The following is a 19,122-nucleotide window of genomic DNA, read 5'->3' on the forward strand; positions in this document are numbered from 1 at the left end:
AGTCAACACAAGAAGGTCTGAACAAGAGCTTTAGTAGAGTTGGTAGATTTTTAAAAAATACAATTTAGGAAGCATCAGAAACAGGAAAGAGACAAAGGCATGAAGAAATCTATGAACTGTAGCAAAAGCTGACAAAGGTTTAATGACATGTATAGAAAAGAACTCACGCTGCTTAGCATATATAAGAAGATCAGAGATTTCACACAAAACAATTTCTAGAATGCAGTGTTTGAAAGCCAGCCAGAAAGAGTCCAGAACAAGAGTGAGAAGAAAGAAAAATGAAGCTCTTAGAACAGAAAAACCTCTCAAGCACTTGAAGATGAAGTAAGGTAAAGAAAAGAAAAGCAGGACAGTAGTTCAAGAGAAGGTAATTGCTCAGAAGGGTTTTTTTTTTAAGATTTGAAGAAACAAGAAGCATGTTTAAAACAGGAAAGCATAATATCAAACAGCAAGATTAAAGACAAGAATAAGAGAGAGAAAAAACATATGGATTAATTATGAAAATGGAAAGCCAAGTAATAAGTTTTGATTCAGTTGTGGACAATCGCCAGGGTTTGGGGCAGCACATTGGCCCCCAAAGTATCTTCAACTGCTTTAACACCCTTGTCATACTTCTCTATCTTTGGCTTTTTTTTTAACTTTTAAAAATATCTATAATGATGTTTTCAAGATTAAAAAAACACCGCTTAGACAGTGGACAGCCAATCGCAATGTACCTTCAGTGCCTTCTGAGCTGTTTTTGGCCTATAAGAAACCAAACCAGGAAGTAAACAGTAAGTCAATACTTTTAATAACGTTTTAGTAAAAATTTAGTAAAAGAGCAATTAAAATTTAGAGGGGTAAACCTCCCTCCTCCCCCCCAAAATGGGGGAGGCACCTTGAAATCAAACTTTGGGGCTGGTGATTGGCATATGAGATACAATTTCTCTGCCTGTTTTAAGGACAAATGTGTGATAAGAGATGAAAGGAAACAAGGAAAAAGAGCAAGAAGATCTAGTACAATGGACATGGGAGAAATAAGTAGAAATGCAAGGAATGGGCAAAGGAGAAACCATTAGTAAACTGAAACTGAAGGTGAAAGGAAAACTGGGACTGCATCTGCACTGCAGAAACAATCCAGTTTGACACTGCTTTAACTGCCCTGGATCAATTCTATGAAATTCTGGGTCTCTGGGAACTGTAGATTTGTGAGAAGTTTAGCCTTCTCTGTCTGAGAGCTCTGGTGTCACAACAAACTATGATTCCCAGAATTCCATAGCTATGAATTAGAATTCCATGAATCATGGCAGTTAATGTGGTATCAAACTGGATTATTTTTGCAGTGCAGATGCAGCCTGGGTGAGAGCAGAAAAGAAAGATTAAGAATGAACAAGAGGAAGCCACAAATTCAGAACTAAAAAGAATCAAACAGAGTGAGATTCGTGAAGTCAAACACTTTCATGGCTGGCATCCATGGGTTTTTTGTGGGTTTTTCGGGCTATGTGGCCATGTTCTGGAAGAATTTATACCTGATGTTTCACCTGCATCTGAGGCTGGCATCTTGAAGATGCCTGCCACAGATGCAGGCAAAACGTCAGGAATAAATTCTTCCAGAACATGGCCACATAGCCTGAAAAATCCACAACAAACTATAGAGTGAGGTTTGCTCCAGAGATCTTTCAGCATCATTAATGCAAGAATGAAACAGCATAGTAAGGGAAACAACCAAGATTAGGAGGAGGTGGATAAAACATACAGAAGGAAATGAGGATATAGTCAAGTAGAGGGATGTAAACCCTTGGTTCAGATTTTGGCATCATCTCAACAAGAGGACTCACACCTGTAAGACTGTTTTCTTTTAAAGAAATTGTACAAATGGTTTTAGTGCACACTATTATTGCTGCTGCTTAGTTGCATGTATGTTTAAAAGCAGAAGTACTGGATGGGTTGTTTGCATCATTTTGATCAATTGGGCTTTTTTCTGTGCAGGGTTTACATCTTATATAAACTGCAGAAACTACAGGAAGGAGGGGGAGAGGGAGCACTTTTCTTGTTCTTGCACTGGAGGTGAGAAATCTTTTAGAGATTATTGATTTCTCAACAAGTTGTCTCAACATGTCTATATTGATATATTATGGTAAATGAAAAAAATCCCCTTATTTTTCCTTTGCTTCCAGGCCTTCACATTGCTAGGCTTACATGTGCACACACAACCTGCTCCAAAATTAGCCAATACATAGTCCATTTGCTCTATAGTTGCAAGTGGAGATAATAGATCCTCCATTGTAAAAGGAATGACATTTTGAAAGACGTTGGAAGCAAAGAAAGGAGGAAGGCTTGCAACAATTTATACTGCATATCCTGGAGTGGGGGAGTTAGCACAATGAGAGTAAACCACCAAGCTGGAAAGAAATAAAGGGAAATGTCATCTCTTCTCCTTCGCACTCTTCAGATAATACTCATATCACACCAGTATGCAAATGGAGCACCTTTGAGTGTGAAAGAAGCTGTAGCATAAACGTTGGTAGACTTGGGGGGCTCAATCTGGGCTGCTGCCACAGTCCTAAACTGGGTGCCAAAATGGAGTGATATTTTACCACTTCTTTGTGGGCCAGTTCTTTGGGCTGGTTCTTCCAGTCACATTCAGAGTGTGCGTCATCTGAATACCAAACCCCCAATGCAGCCCAACAGGGGTCCCTTTGGGCTGTCTATTTGAGGCCCTAGTCTTTTTCCTCAGTTGCATGGAATGAACTGGTGCCCAGGAAGGGCCTTTATAATCAGACTGTAAATGCAAAACTTGTGGTTATAGTGATAAGGGAACAGGTTCAGTTTTAATTATGGTTATATGAGGGATAAATGCAGGAGGAAAAATGTTGCCTAGACCAAGATGGATGGATGACCACATGGATGGTGAAGGGAGGTTTGGAATGTGATGTGTTCAGGCTGGAAAACAGAAAAGAGATTATGTTAAAACTGGCTAAAAGAAGCTTTGTGAGGCTGGAGATTTAACCAGTTTAGTGTAGTATAATACATGTAGTATGACAGGAAACCATTGTCTGTGTTCATCCCACTGTTGATGGACTAGAGTTGTAGATGTATTATAATTCAGCTGTTTCTCTTTCCAATCTTCCTGTGCAGATTTTTATTGTTGTTGTTGTTGTTCAAGGATTACTCTTAGCCAGTTTAACACATCTCCTTTCTCATTCTCAGCCTGCACAAGCCCCATTCCAAAACTCCTTCCACCATTCATATGGTCAACCACCCACCCTGGTCTTAGGCATCTTTCCTCTTGCCCTTGTCCTTCCAAGTTGGTGCTTTGTGGATCTAGGAAAAAAGGGACACACACGCTGCAGTACTTTACTGTAGGATCCAACTTAACAGTGATAAAACTACAATCTAAATAATACACCAAACATATCTTTATGAATAAGAGAATGCAGTTCAGCATTAAACAGTTCAGCATCAACTTTCAACAAAACCTCAATTGCTGTTATAAATTAATATGTATCTTTTGTACTACAATTTGCTGCTCTTGTATATATTTCTGACTAAAACAGAGGGGCAAGCTATTACTAAACACAGGTACCTAGTGGGAGAGGCAGCTTTAAATTAACAGCAACAGGGGGTGAGGGTGGGGGATTTGCTTTTCCAGCTCTTTGATAAACAGCAGAATCAATAGCTGAACAACTGATCAGTATGCTGCCTAATTAGAGTATTCAGTTAGTGCAACAGAGCTGTCATGAAAAGGTTCCATTAGTGTCCCAGCCAATACAAAAATAATGGATTTTTAAACATATCCTGCTATACCAAGCTGGGATGCAGCAGGGAGGGAAGTAGTTCAGGTATGGGGGGGAAATGGGTCATGGCCCTCTTTGCTATAGTCTTCAGCCTCAAATGGAATTAGAATTGAACTGCAAGCACATCCTATAAAAATTAATTTCTGTTCAAAATGAGTTTTATTCAATCAAGAACTCATTGGGTATTCTTGAAAGGGCATGTGCTAGAAGTGTGTGCATATTTCATACCTCTGAGTGATACAGAAGTGGAAGGAAGCTTTTGGTATAGGATTACAAGTAGAGATTTGATGCAGAGTTGGATGCTGGAAAACCTCATTTGAAAAGCAGAATGGTGAAGGGTACTGAACATTTCACTGGACTAACAGGACTCTGGTTTGTGAATAAAAATACCAGATAATTATTCATCAAAGAAGGGAAGACTTATTTTTCTTTTTTGTTCATGTTGTTAATTTACTATTACAGGAGGTAGATGCCAATGGCTGGGTCATGGACAGGAATGCCAGGACATGTCTTGTAGGAGTCACAGCACAGGCATCTTCTGAACTTCTCCATTAACTAATGTTTACAAATGCAGCTTCAGAATGAACAAAGTAACAACGCCAACTATAGCAAACAATAGCAGTTCACCTTCCCACAACAATAGTTAAGTAATGATGAAAATAACTTTCAGAAATTAATGGAGAAAAAAAATTATACCACTTCCATCTGCCTATCCAGCCTCCTAAGAACCACTAGCTGAATCATTCCACGAATGTTTCCTTCCATAGACATGGAACGTCTCAAGGTCTCCATGGCTTCATGGTTTGATTTTCCAAGCAGAGATTCCCCATTCACTGCAATAAGCTGATCGTTTTTTCGCAGTCGACCATCCTACAAAATAAAAGAGTATTACATGTATTCACATGAACAAAATCAGTGCAGGAAGTGGAATGCATTTTTAAATGTACTTAAGCAATCTGATAAAGTTTTCCATAAAGCTCGTAAATGCACATGTTTTATGAATATCTGTTTATATTTATCATTCTCATTACCTGTACCTTGCAAAGCACATTATAAATATGGCACATGGAGAAGCTGGATAGAAAAGTCTCATCTTGGTTATTAGCTTTCTCAAAGACTGAAACAAATGTGACAGAAACAACCTACCAAAAGAAAATTTGGCAGATCACTGAATTATTATTCATGCCAAAAGAATAAATAGATTCCAAAATCTGGTCTTTACAATCAGTCCAAGAAAAATAAGGTTAAAATAACTGCAGCAGCACTCCACCATAAAGAACAATCTGATTACCATAAGAATGATATCCCCCACACTTTATATATATAAAAATTATAGAATGTCAAATATTAAACATTTAATAGATTTATTTGTATATCCTTCATTATCAGCATAACAATAATAAGAAACAAAGACAAACTCCTAATAGTTCTAAATCTAATCTTAGAGATTTCCTCTATCAGCATTAACACCTGCCAGTGCTGTCACAATCTTTTAGCTCTGTCACAGTTCTGCTGTTAATATTCCATTAGCTCTTGATTTTATATATACAGTTGGCCCTTTATTTTCATAGGAGATCCATTCCAGACACACACCGCAAAACAGAGGCTCACACATGTTCAAGCCTTATAGGCTTGAATGGGGTCTCCCCTATGTGGATGTTTGAGTGCCCTATGCGGAACATCTTAGGGAGCTGGGTATGTTTAGCTTGGAGAAGAGAAGGTTAAGAGGTGATATGATAGCCCTGTTTAAATATTTGAAGGGATGTCATATTGAGGAGGGAGCAAGCTTGTTTTCTGCTGCTCCAGAGACTAGGACCCAGAGCAATGGATACAAACTGCAGGAAAAGAGATTCCACCTCAACATTAGGAGGAACCTCTCGACAGTAAGGGCTGTTTGACAGTGGAACACACTCCCTCAGAATGTTGTGGAGTCTCCTTCCTTAGAGGTCTTTAAACAGAAGCTGGATAGCCATCTGTCAGGGATGCTTTGATTGGGAATTCCTGCACGGCAGGGAGTAGGACTGGATGGCCCTTGTGGTCTCTTCCAACTCTACGATTCTATGAGTTAGGAGGGGCAACTGTAATGGCCAAACTCTTCCTGGTACTCTACAACAGCATAATGTCCTCTCTGCTTGAACAGTACACTTTTGTAGGACTGCACAATGGCAGTGAAGGGAAGGCAAAGGAATTCCTCGTTGTTACTCTTTGAAGCAGAAACTGTTGGTTCCTGAGCAGCCCATTTCTGCAACGGCTAGCTACCAGGTGGGTCTTTGATGCCAGGTTGTTCTGGGAAGACTGGCTTAGAAAATTGCTTGTTCTGTTGCTAAGCAATATCAGCACTGAACCCTGCTGAAGCTACTACCATTTTTGTGGCTACACTTTGTAGCAGCTGATTACCTTCAAAGAGTAATTATTCTGTTAAATATTCAAGTCCTATCTTTCCTCCCCGGAGCCTCTGCTTTCCTTATATTGGGCACTTGTTAAGTATAATACTTCAATCAGCTTTTCCCTCAGTAAATCGATCCCCAAACAAGCAGGATAAGACAGTATCCAAACAAAGCAAGGAACATCAGACATAGGCCAAGATCAAATAGGTAATGGAATGCATATCTATCCTTACACTGTGGGTCATGGAACAGAGACTGCTGCTTCTTCCCTGGATGTGTGGCTCCCAGATGAGCTTCACCCTCTTTTCTGGCCTTTGACAACCTCTTTGTGGGGGTACATCCAGGCATTCCCTGTTACTCTTATGCAGCTGAGGAAGCAGGTGACATTTCTACCCCAACACACAAGGGCATTGAATGGCACTTACATCCCCTGTGACCAGCCAACAGCTGGTGGAAATGGATCTGCTCCTGAGAAGTCTCCATCTGCCCTCTGCACCTGGGTCAAAGGTGTTACACAGACATGTACAGTACTGGATACCTTCTTGTGTAATGTCTATAAAATTATTTACAGGGGGTCTTCCCCAGGATTCAGACAATAGCTTGGAACATTAATTTTAAGGCAAATGCGTTTAATTACTGCTCAAGCCTTACATAACTGGAGCGTAGTAAGAAGATGTTCTGGGACATATCATCTTACTAGTATCCAGTTATGAATGGCTTTAGCATGTCATTATATTGGTTTTTCTTAAAAACAATTTCCCATGCTCTGCCTTTTATCAGTCCACCAGCAGTCCTACGTTTTCACCAAAGTCACTGCTCAGATATCAAGTTTGGTGACAACTTTTATAATAACCCCTGTACCAAGTGCTGAGAAAACTGATGGATTAATTTCAACTCCTCCCCCCACCCCAGATACAGGTACTGATTTCCTGTAGGTTTTGTATTTTGTTTTTCATATAATCTGAATTTAGTTGCCAAAGAAACTTGACTGACTGACTGACGTGCTGTAATTGTTTCAGACTAAATGGATACTCAGTCTGCCTCCACCAGTGTAAATCAAAAGGCTACAGCTCACTTTAAAAGGATTGCTCATTCAGATCTGTGTACACTGCAAGCCTTCTAAGCCTCCATATTCCATTCTGAAAGACACTAATTGCAGTGCCCAATAACATGCTCCTAAAACTTCGAAGGTGCTGGTTTTAACATATAAAACCTGATATGGCTTAAGACCCCAGTAGATGGCTGAACATCTCTCTTTTCAACAGGTAAGAGAATTTGCCTTCATTATCATATTGACATCCTCCACTCTGTGAGCTATTTTTTTAAAAAAAAGAATCTTGTATTATCTATTAGATTTTGAGCTGTAGGTGATGGCATTTTGCATGTCAGGAGGGGGTAAAGTACAGGATGCATACATAGAGTTCCCAGAAGCTGGTCTATTTCCTCTTCCCAGAGTCCCTGAACAATCTTCAATATTTTTCCAAACATTTTTCTTTGTAAAACTAAAACTGTGAACCATTGCTTGTTAAGGCCTCCAAGACTGGTGGTTTACATTAAAATAGCACCATAATCACCACCCAGAAAAAAACTGAGAAAAAGCCCAGGATAAACATGAAAGTAATTTTCAGTTTAATTTTTGGCATAAAAGAGGGTGGGGTGGTGTAGTGCAGGGTGGGAAATTGGCCCCACCACTGCTACTCTTTCCTGCTATGTAAGGGTGGTGCAATTATAACTAGTGTGGCATAGTGCTTTGAGTGTTGGACTATAACTGGAGAAAAGAGTTCGATTCCCAGTTATGTCATGAAACCTACTGCGTGGATTTGGGCAAGGCATATGCCCTTAGCCTCAGGGGAAGGCAATGACAAACCTCTTCTGAACAAATCTTGCCAAGAAAACCCCATGATAGAGTCACCTTATGGTCACCTTAGGTCGGAAATGGCTTGAAAGTACATAACAACAATCATGGCCAACTGGCAAGCACATTCTCAAGCCTCAGTCTGTTGTTACCTCTGAGATACTAAAGGGATTAAAAAAAAAACTACTCATTTTAAAATTTAGCATCTGCCATTGATTCATCAATGCCTGCAACACACAATCATTTCTCTTGTACCTAAACAAGCAGTGCTCCTTATTAAGGAAGTGACCTCTCTTATCTGAGAGACATCTTCGTCAAAAATTATTCATGCTGATGCCATAAACCTGAAGAAACCTAATATGGACTGAAAGGGTCTGCAATGAAAAAAGACTCACAGAAAAGGCAGTGGCATTGAAAAACCATTAGCCTGCTTACAGTGAATTTGATTCAATCACAAACTCATTAAGAGTTTTCTATAAGCATTTGTCAGACTTGCTTACATCTCTCATATGTCTTAGTGATCCATAATATGTATATTTTCAAATTTTGATCCCCCACCCTCTGCAATCATTCAAGCATTTAGTATCTTCAACATTACCAACTCTTGCCAACTCTAAACACACATTCTTCTTCTTACAAACAATGATTAAAGCAGTTATAAGAATACTACACGAAACAGCAAGCACTGAACAGAAAACCTATGTTACTATGGAGAAAAGAGAACGGGGGTATAAATTGGATTAGACAAATGAAAGCAAGTTAGTATGAAAAAAGGAGATGGCTTACAATAAACACAAAGATCTCATCTTGGGGGGTGGTGGTTACTTTGGTGAGAAATGCAACAGCATGAGCCAAACATGATGTTCAAAAGATATCCCACTCTTGGAAATAATATGAACATTTAGGGACATTTGGAGCATCTTGTATTTTCGCTAACCAGCAACATACATATTTGACCACAAAAGCCTTTTCCAAAAAAAGTTGTTAAAATCTGCTAGGATGTTTACATGTGTACTGAAAATTGTAGACAGACACAGCTACAGATACTGTCTGATTTTATTTCTCTTGATGACAGTTTCACATTAAAAAATATAATGATTTTTTTCTTGGATTTTTAGTGTCCTTTTTTAAATCTTAGTATTTTGCCTCTTCTTTCAATATATTCCTCAACTGCATAAAAGAAGTGTCAAAAAACAACAACATTGGGACACAGAGTTTAGAGAAATGTCTGGGCCATTGTCAAAGAAAGTGCACCTGCTGAGCACAAGAGCATCAGAAATCCACATCTTAGAGGAAGTGATCTCTAACAGATAAAGCTCCCCACCCCAAAGTAAAGAAGTGTAGAACAGTTATTCAATAATGTACTCACCTTTTCTGTATTTTAATATAATCCTTACAAAAATGAAAGGAACTATTCATTTCAATGGTCAGAGAAAAGAATGAAAATTATTGGGAGCTGTTATGAAGATTCTGAAGAGCTTTTCCATTACTTTTGGTTTCCATCCACAATTCTTTTATTACGCTTTATATGTGGTTGATTCTTTTCTTCAGGATCTTTTTCAACATGCAGCTAAACTATGGAGGAGACCACAGAGTTCTCCCAGATGCACTGATCACTTGCCATGACAGATAGTCAAGGAAGAAGCTTGTTGAGATATAAAGACGTTGATCTTATGAACAATGGTGAATTGGACCACAAACAAGCCATGCCTCCACATGGTTGCTCTAAACCTCTGGTTTCATATTCTGGTTTGTAAGAAGAATTCAAGTTACAGCTTCCTTATCTGGACATAATTTAAAAATAGTTTAACAAGTCAGGATGGATATGTTGAAACTGTTTGTGCAAAGGGAAGGGCTGAGCAGTTTTATTTTGTTTTATTATCTATTATTACTCATTTTGTAAGAGTTTAGATTTCTAGAAATATGTTCATATTTTATTATATTACATTACTGAAAAAAATCAAACGACAAATCTATTCAAAATATTAGAAGGTGAGTGATAGGTTAGTTCAGATTTACAATTTACTGGCCATAAGTGAGGTGTCCCTCTAACAACCCAGCAGGGAAAAGCCAGCAGCAAACTGGTTCTTGCCCATTAAAACCCTAAGTACACAGTACAGATGTAGCTGCAGTATCCATATATACATGTGTATCTGCAAGAAACTACCCAGGCAGAAAGGAAGCTACAGCTTGCACATGAGCCATGAGAGTTCTCATCTGTAAAAAATGGTTAGAGGTTCATCACCTCAGTGAACCTTGCAGCATTGTGAACACTTTTGCCAAATGACCCTGGTCTTAGTGTGGGACAAGTCTTTTCCTGCAATCGCTACAGATCCACGCAGCAGTTTACACAGTAGTCAATTCTGCTTTATAGCTCAGAAGAGTATTTCTAGTCCAATATGACAGTGGGGGAAATTGAATTTGCTTTAGCATTAACCTCTTTCCGAGATACTATCCCAAGGCATTTCTGAAACTCATTTATTAGACCAGCATCACACTCACATTCTCTCCTCTTGGTTATCACAAGCTATCTGTTAAAAGAGTCTACTATCCTTACCGAAATAATGATTATATATGTTACAGTTTTCAAAGCAGTATTTCCATTCACTTAAACTCAAGGTAGATGCTGAATACAACAATATGTAGGGCTCTAAGAGGAAACAGAACGTAAGGGAACAAATGCATAAGAGCAACAGCAGCCAAGAACATGCAAATTTGTATACTAACAATGCCATGATATTTAACCATGATGCTGAAAAGCACTACTTCATTTGTGTGTGCATGCACACATGCACTTTCTAACCAAGCGATTCTTTAAGTTGGCTATAAAGGAAGAGCCAAGTAACAAACAAAAATTGGATTAATACCAGATAAATCCCACTAATGGGAATAGTTTGCAGTTCAACAACACAACAGTCTGTACAGTCCTCCTATAATGGGACATTGGTCAAGTATTCATTATAGGAGTGGTATCCAAAGCACATCTTTCAGGAAGGAAATGTGCTCCAAATGTGCTCATTCATGAAGTAAAAAAAGGGTACCAGAGTTTGAAAAAGTTACTCTTTCTCATCTTATTCTCCAAAGCAGATACTGTGTATATTAATTTCTCCATCAACATAGCATGTCATTGTGAATACTTATTCTATCCAGTCCCAGGCCTTCAACTGCCTCTCCATAAAAAGCTAAAGGCCTGGGAGGGTGAAGAGCCGACGTTCTCGGCCTTCAGTTACCTCCAAAGAGGCAATTGGAGGCCAGGAAAGGTCAGGAAGAGGAGGAAGAGGCATGTGCCTCCTCCCCTCCAAGCTGCCCCAACCTCCAGTTGTCTCTCTGCTTTTTGAAAAATTTGATGAACAGTCACATTTTTATCCCTCTTGCCAATGTCAGTTCTTGTCTTCTTGCCAATTAGAAAAGTTTTGAAAGACAGAAACTTGCACACACACACACGCACACACAATCCCCACGTAATCTATCTGCTGCAAGGTGCTTAATTCACACTGGACTTACACTTTATGTGGGAAACATACATTATACAGGACTTTCCTTTGGAATGTCTTCATTGTGAAGTTTCCACTTTACAACTCTATGCACTTTTTTTTGTACCAAAGGCACAAAAGTGTACATGAAAGCAGATTTCATTAATCCAGATTATTAGAAAAGTAATTAAAGTCTCCCCCTTCTTTCCATTCCACAATTCCTCTAAAACTCAGATTAATCCTAAAACTTGTTATTCCACCTTATCATATAACATAGAGGGCTGATCATCAACTCAGAGTTTAAATGTTTGTCCTTACCATTGTGTTACTGCCCAATAGTTAGCACCTATTGAAACATGCACGCGCACAGACACACATATAACATATTGCCTTGTGACATGATGGAGAAACCCAGAAGCTTTTATAAAATTCATTTCTTTGGCTGAGAAATAATTAAGTCCTATGTGATACATAACTGATCTAATTCTTGCCAAGCCACACATTTGTCAATGATACTATTTTAATTGTTAACTAAAAATAAGACCATCCTGTTTTTGGTTTGTTGAAAAATCTCATTTCTGCAATCAAAAAGTGTGTATCTTCATTGCTTTTGTGCTATTGTACAGATTCAACTGCATTGCTCCTGGGGGCAATACAAGCAGTGCACAGAAAATGCTAAGTATTTCTTTGTTTTATTTATTTATTGAACTTATATCCTGGCTTCCTCCCAAAATGGGATCCAAGGTGGCTTGGATAGTGGACTGGTGTTCTGGAATCACCCTTGACTTAGTATCTATGACTGTGGTGAGTTTGCTACATCAAAGAGAATGTGAATCCCTTAAATAAAACATATTCAAGGTATCCAACACAAAATGTGAGCATTCCATGAACTGTGATTTTTCTAAGGTTTTTTCCACTCTTCAAGTGAGGCACGGTACAGAGCGCCAAAAAAAGGCGCTTCCCCGGTGCCTCTCTTTGCTCCACAGGAGCGCCGCAGCAATCAAATTGTGTGGCACTGCTGAGGAGCAAAAAAGGAGCACCCGGAAGCAACTCCTTTTTGCGGTGCCGCTTGGAACCGTTACGCACCCCTGTGGTGGGTGCGCCACAGCTGCAACCCTCGCACATGACAAGGGCGCCGCAAAGGCCCGTCTGTTACGGGCCTGAATTCTAGAGAAAGGAGAGGAAGCTGTGATTTACACCATTTCCTTTAAATTATTATTGCTATAACACTTTGTAATGACAAAAATCAGAAACAATTCAGCTAGTTATAACAACTTAACATTAAAACTCAGAGGAATTGTAGAAATACCACATTTTATTTTATATTTTACTGCATTTTTGCAAAACTACTCAACTAAGAAATACTTCTGAGAACAAATGTATCTCAATTTTTTGGACTCATTTAAGTTGATTCTTAAGATAATGATATTGGGAAGGGTAGAGAGATGTAGAAAGAGAGGAAGACCATACACTAGATAGATTCAATCAGAGAGGCCATGGCCCTGATCTTTCAGGGCCTGATCAGAGCAGCTGATTTTGGAGATGTCTCATCCACAGGGTTGCCAAGAGTTGAGGTCGATTTGAGAGCAGTTAGCAACAATAAACACATAAAATGGACACACATTTTATGTACTCTCAGTTTTTGTTTTACCTTATATACATAAAATTGACATTTTTTTTCCTGAGACATTTCTTATTTGAAATTATACAATAATATATCAGAAACTAAAAGATACAAGTCACCAGAACTAGAAAAGGTTCCCCCCCCCCTTATTGGGAGGATTTGAAAACTTCATTCCAAAACATAACTTTCCCATGCTCTGAAAAAAAAATTAGTAATATTTTAATCAAGCATCTTTACAGGACCATAGTTCAGTGGCAAAGCACATGCTTTGCACATGAAGGTTCAAATTTTGATTTATATTAGAGAAAAGGCCAATCTGAAATGTCTATAAAACTTAGTGCCAAGCGATGTAGGCAACAACTGGGCTAGATTAACCATTCTGAATAAGTCTAAGCAGTTTTCCCAATACATGCTTCACTTCTCTATTAGGACTTTGAATATTCCTGTATGAAAATTTCCACACGTCTTCAAAACAGAATTCTAGCATTTCTTTTCCTTATTCCCTGTTCTAAAAAGTCAGTTTATTTAATTCAGAAGAAGCTGGTGTTCTATCATAGCATTTTTAGGAATTAGCAAGTAATGTACTATAAGACTCCTTACTTTGTCTAAAATACTTTGGAAGAAGGTAAAAAACCCTTCTACTTGTAAGAAAACTCAAACTTTGGTCCTCCAGCTCTTTTGGACTCCAGCTCCCAGAAGCATCATCCAGCTTAGCCAATGGTCAATGATTCTGGGAAGTGAAATCTAATATATGTGAAAGAATAAAGCTGGTAACCAATGATGTAGATAATCCAATCCATTCTCTTACATCCCTACTGGAGACAATGGAGAGGCAATGAGATTGTAAAAGGTAGGTATTTTCAAGTCAGAGCTCTGCTGTCAAGCCAGAAAAGTGGAGGAGAACATTTACTGTGAATAAACTGAGAATAGTAACGATACTACATCCACAAGCACACTTAATAGCTTTCTCCTAATGATTCTCTTGGAACCTATCCTGGCACATCTAAGTACTATCGGCAAGTAAAACCTGATTTTTTCCTGTGTCCTCATACAATAAAGAAATAATAACCCAAATGCATACCTTGCATTAAGAAGCCACACTGAAAACACTGCTAGAGGAAACTTACATTAAAAAATCAACAATGCATTACTGTCATCAGGTTTCGCTCATTTGTTTCCCTGAAGTATCATTGGTTACAGTACCAGACAAAGTGCAGAACTTGATAAAGGGTTAGGAATAGCACAGTCCTCCAGATATTGCTGAACTGTAATTCCCACTAGCCCCAGCCAGCATAATCAATGGTGAGGAATGACGGGAGCTGCCATCCCACAACAACAGGAAGGCCTCATGACTTTCATCCTTAGACAAGATGGACTCTATGGCTGTCCTAGCATGGGGAGTTTTTTAAAACAATGTTCTTTAAAATGCACATCTCTTCTGCATACAAAACAGAGATGTACATATTTTGCAAGAGGTACAATATTTCTCCAGTTGAAAAATTATAAAGAAAAATACAGGGTCCCCCTGCTCCATACCTTATAAGCAGCACCTCCATGGATGATAGATTTGATGAAAATCCCAAGGTCAGCCCCAGTCTCTCGAGATTTGTTGCCCTTTAAGCTCACACCAAGTCCAGCTGAGCCTGAGTCATTCAGAGGAATCTCAAAGGTCAATTGCTCAGTAGTCTCTAATGAAAGAACGTTGCAGTAGGGTTCCCCTTTCTGTTGGATGAACAGGGAAAGAGCAGAACATTTGCATAAACAAACAGTGGTTAAATACTTATTTCTCATGCACCCTACTGTACTATGAAATCATCACATGAATCTACAACTGAACATAGTAAATGCATGTCCTCTGTCTTAAATCTCTTCCAGAGCAATGGAATATATCAGTCCTCCCAAAGTCACATTTTCTTAGACATTTTATGACATTGTTGCCTGAAATATCTAAGCAATGTCTCTGCATTTCAACCACCTGCCATCTATAGTTGTTTTCAGTGATAAAAACAGGAGTATTTTAAAGACACAATGTTCAGCATAATAGAGATCACTCTCTCTTTTTGGCAAAAGGTAGTGCTGAAAACTCAAAGCAAACTTTCCAATCAACATTAATTTTAATATATTTTCATATATTTGAATATGTGAAAATACCTGTCAACTGAGATGGCCTGAAAAGGGGATTGGATAAATTCATGAAGTATGAAACCATCAAAGGCTACTAGTCAGTATCAGATTCAGCAGTACACTCCTGTATTGATACTGTATTGTTACAAAGGAGTCCAAGATGGGCAGAATGTTGGACAGCAAAGGGCATTGATCTGATCCAGCACAGTGCTTCAGGCTCATCTGAAATGGCAGCACCAAGAGACTGGATACTACTGTTCCTTCAGGACTTCATGTTGTCTGTGATACACTTCAGAGATAGGTGAGCAATGCTGTGTGCTTATGCACTGACTGTGGTAGGATTCCTCTCATTCCATGCCTGAATACCTGCTGTGCCTCTGGCTTTTGTTTGACAGATTATGTGGAAAACAATGTTTTTATAAGCAACAACTTAAATGATTCAACTGCTGCTTTTTCTGTGTGTCTGGTCAGGCCTCAATACATCTAGCTTCTCTACAATGAAGTGCATTGTAGATGTCTGCACAAGGCCCTTCCATCCCAGCCTCAAATGACATCAGAGACACAGCCATGTTAGTATGGAATATCAGTATGCAAAGAGATCACAAACATTTGAGACTGTGCGAAAGAAGTTGTATTATAACCTTTTGTAAACTCGCCCTACTTCTTCAGATGCATGTGTGAAGTAGACCAAGTTTACAAACGCTTATGCTACAACTTCTTATTGCACAGTTGACCTCCAAGATGCTAGAATATCCCATTTGCATATTCTCCTGGCATCAATTTTCTTCTTGGACCTTCTTGGCCAGTAGGAAGTATGTTCTTTCTGTCTTCCCATTTTTGAGCAGGGGGAGGGTTTATTCAAACTTGTGAGGTAACAATGCTGGAAAATGGCTGTGACAGCAATGCCACATGTTGGGGCCTCTGTTATCTCATGTGTATATATGCTGTAGCCTCATCTCTTCAAACGGCAGTTTTTCCATGTTTACTAGACTGATGTGAAGGAAAAAAATACCTGTGTTTCGACACATACAATCACAAAGATCAGCATGATTAGGAACTCTAAGGCAGGGTTCTCAACTGTGTGTCATTCCATAATCATGTCTGGATGTAAATGCTGAAGATGGAGGTGTTCTGACAGGGCATGTCACTCTTCCTCTCTATGAATAAAATCACCACGATGTCGGAATAGGTCTAAAGACAATTTGAATGTAAGCACATTGGTTGCCACCATCATTTGAATGAGTAAACATTTTCAGCCTTATTTTGAGACACATACACTTTCAAGATGGAAAGACTTCATATGGGAAGAAAATTTACAAAAAGCATATTGGTTTATGAGAGCATACATAGTATGGCTCCAGACAACAGAGTAGGCCTTCTTTTAATTTCAATGTAACCTGTAAAATAACTTGTACAACCAATCTTGTGCTCATACAATTTTACCTGCCAGGAATAACTTCTGTAGAAAGAGCATTGATACGCAAAAAGATAGTCTGCATCTCCTTCTAATGCAAAAGCAAAATCTATGATGATGCAATTAAAACCTATTGTTTTTAATCCTTTGTAAAATTAAAATAAATAATGCACTTTTAATCTGGAAACCACCATATTATTAGAGGAAAGAGAGGGAGAAGAAATACAGGGTCTATAGAGCTATAAACCTCAATTCCAATATGTATCAAGAACAAATATTTAATATATTTAATCACAGGAGAGATTTAATGCATTTCATTTAATTGAAAACATAAAAGTGGTCTGATGTTGACATTAATAATTATTCCCTGATCTAGCAGTCCACCCTGCCAGCTCTTCTTAAACCCACAAGCTTTTCTTTAACTTTCCTAGTTTTCTTTTCAAAAAGATGCTCATGTCCTTCAAAACAGAACTACAAACCTGCTGCTCTTGGGAAACAAATGTTCCATTGCAATCAGTGATACATAAAAGCTCCTGGTTATGTTGTAGTTTTTAACTGCTATCAAGACAACTTTGACTTATGGTAATGCTATGAATGAGAGACTTCAGGGCCATGGCTTCCTTGATTGAGTCTATCCATCTGGCATGTGGTCTTCCTCTTTCTCTACTGTCTTCTACCTTGCCAAGCATTATTGTCTTTTCTAGTGAATCATGGCAATATAGCCATGTATAAAATAGTCTGTATATATGACTGGGCCCCAATGCCTATTTTAAAAGTTTAAAAATATTACCAGACATTCTTTTAGTTAAGCCTCTGAACTATGCTTTTGCACCATCAATGCAGCTCTAAATCACTTCAGGGATGGTGAGTTCTGTACAGTTAATAAACACAAGGCGCATTGGCAATCAGGTAAAAATAAACAAATCGGAAAACACACACACACACACACACACACACACAGAGGTTGGGTCATAGCCAACTGCTTTGTCAGCCTTCCCATCAGCTGTATGTTTAAAACTAATCTGAGTTTGCCGTTCTGAGACTGACAGAATGTGGTGCATTTTTGTTGGAATGTATAAATACATAAGAATATTTTTATCTGCTGCTAAGTATCTGTTTGACAATGTGATGTAAACGTTGATATTCAGTGGCACATTCTGTCTTTCTTCTCTTTCCCCCCTCTCAGATGGTCTGAAGTCATTTTGAGACTTTCAATGCCTCCACAGTCCACCCTTTTTCTGGCACAAAGGGTGAATTGCCACTCCTAGAAGCTTTTTGAATTGGTTGCTGGCACCCTGCATTGTTTAACATCAAAAGAGAACTATTTTTCAAAACCAGGGACCCTTTCGCACTACAGAGCTCCAGAGGTACGACTGCACTTCAACTGCCTAAGGGCTGGCAGTGGAGGGAGGGATCCTTTGCAATCCTCACTCCTCTGGTGCCTCTGACCATATTACCAGACTCCAGGAAGATTCCATGGGAGGCAGCCATGGTGGTTGGAAGTAGAATCTTAGTGCTATAATTGTATAGCATGAAAGGTATTCAGAAGTAGATTTCCAGCATTTGGTTTTGCTCGGTTAGTATATTCACATTTCAACATCTCATCCAGCCCTGGAGGGTCCTGGGGCAGTGCACTGGCTTCAGGACCCACTGCAATTATGTGTTGTTGTTGCTGTTGTTGATGTGGCTTCAAGTTATTTTTTGCCTTAGGGTAATCCTAGGAGGAACCTATCATGGGGGTTTCTGGGACTGAGAGTGTGTGACTCACCCAAAGCCAGACAGTGGGTTTCCACAGCTGAAAGGAGAATTAAACCCTGGTCTCCAGAGTCATAGTCCAACACTTAGATCACTATACCAAGCTGGCTCTCACTTCTATTTACTTGTTGTTGTTGTTCTTGTTGTGTGCCTTCAAGTTGTTTCTGACATCTTACAATCTGGCCTGGCACTGTGTCATTAAATAAACTTCCAACTCATGATGTCTCCATTCTTTAATGCCAAACTGGGCAATATTTCTCTTCAGAATCCAGCTGTACCTTTGAGACAAACTGGTTTACTTCATTATGAGCTTTCATGAATCTCAGCCCACTTCTTCAGATGCACCATTGAGTGCTCCTCAGTGCATGTGAAAATGTAGATTGGCATCCATGAAAGTGTATCCTGAAATAAACCAGTTAGGCTGAAATGTGCTGCTGGACTCCTTCATTCCTCCCAGTTCTGCACTGATCCTGCCCCACGCTGTTAGAATTCAAAAAGCCATGTGAGTCATGCTCAGTATGCAAAGAAATGTTGAACCACCTTTGAGACTGAGGGAAGAAAGTTAGTAGCATAAATTGGAAGCATCTAATGAAGCAGTTTTAAGTATATGAAAGCTAATGCCAGAACTTCTCTCAGACAGTTTCAAAGGTGCTACAACATCCCTTTGCATACTGTCCCACTTTTTGTTTTTTATACTTTTTGTTGTTATGTGCC

The 19,122-nt window shown here is 39.0% G+C and overlaps 1 protein-coding gene across 1 annotated transcript in view; it reads right to left on the reverse strand.

Annotated features, from left to right (window-relative positions):
• PARD3B (par-3 family cell polarity regulator beta) overlaps positions 1-19,122 on the reverse strand; it is a 313,146-nt gene that overhangs the window by 79,068 nt on the left and 214,956 nt on the right. Inside the window, exons 11-12 of the mRNA XM_042474689.1 lie at positions 14,652-14,837; positions 4,473-4,646 (exon numbers count right to left, since the gene is read on the reverse strand). Of these exons, the coding sequence (XP_042330623.1) occupies positions 4,473-4,646; positions 14,652-14,837 (360 nt within the window). The remainder of the gene's footprint in view (positions 1-4,472; positions 4,647-14,651; positions 14,838-19,122) is intronic.

This window comes from Sceloporus undulatus, chromosome 1, assembly GCF_019175285.1.
Source record: "Sceloporus undulatus isolate JIND9_A2432 ecotype Alabama chromosome 1, SceUnd_v1.1, whole genome shotgun sequence".
NCBI classification, from domain to species: Eukaryota; Metazoa; Chordata; class Lepidosauria; order Squamata; family Phrynosomatidae; genus Sceloporus; species Sceloporus undulatus.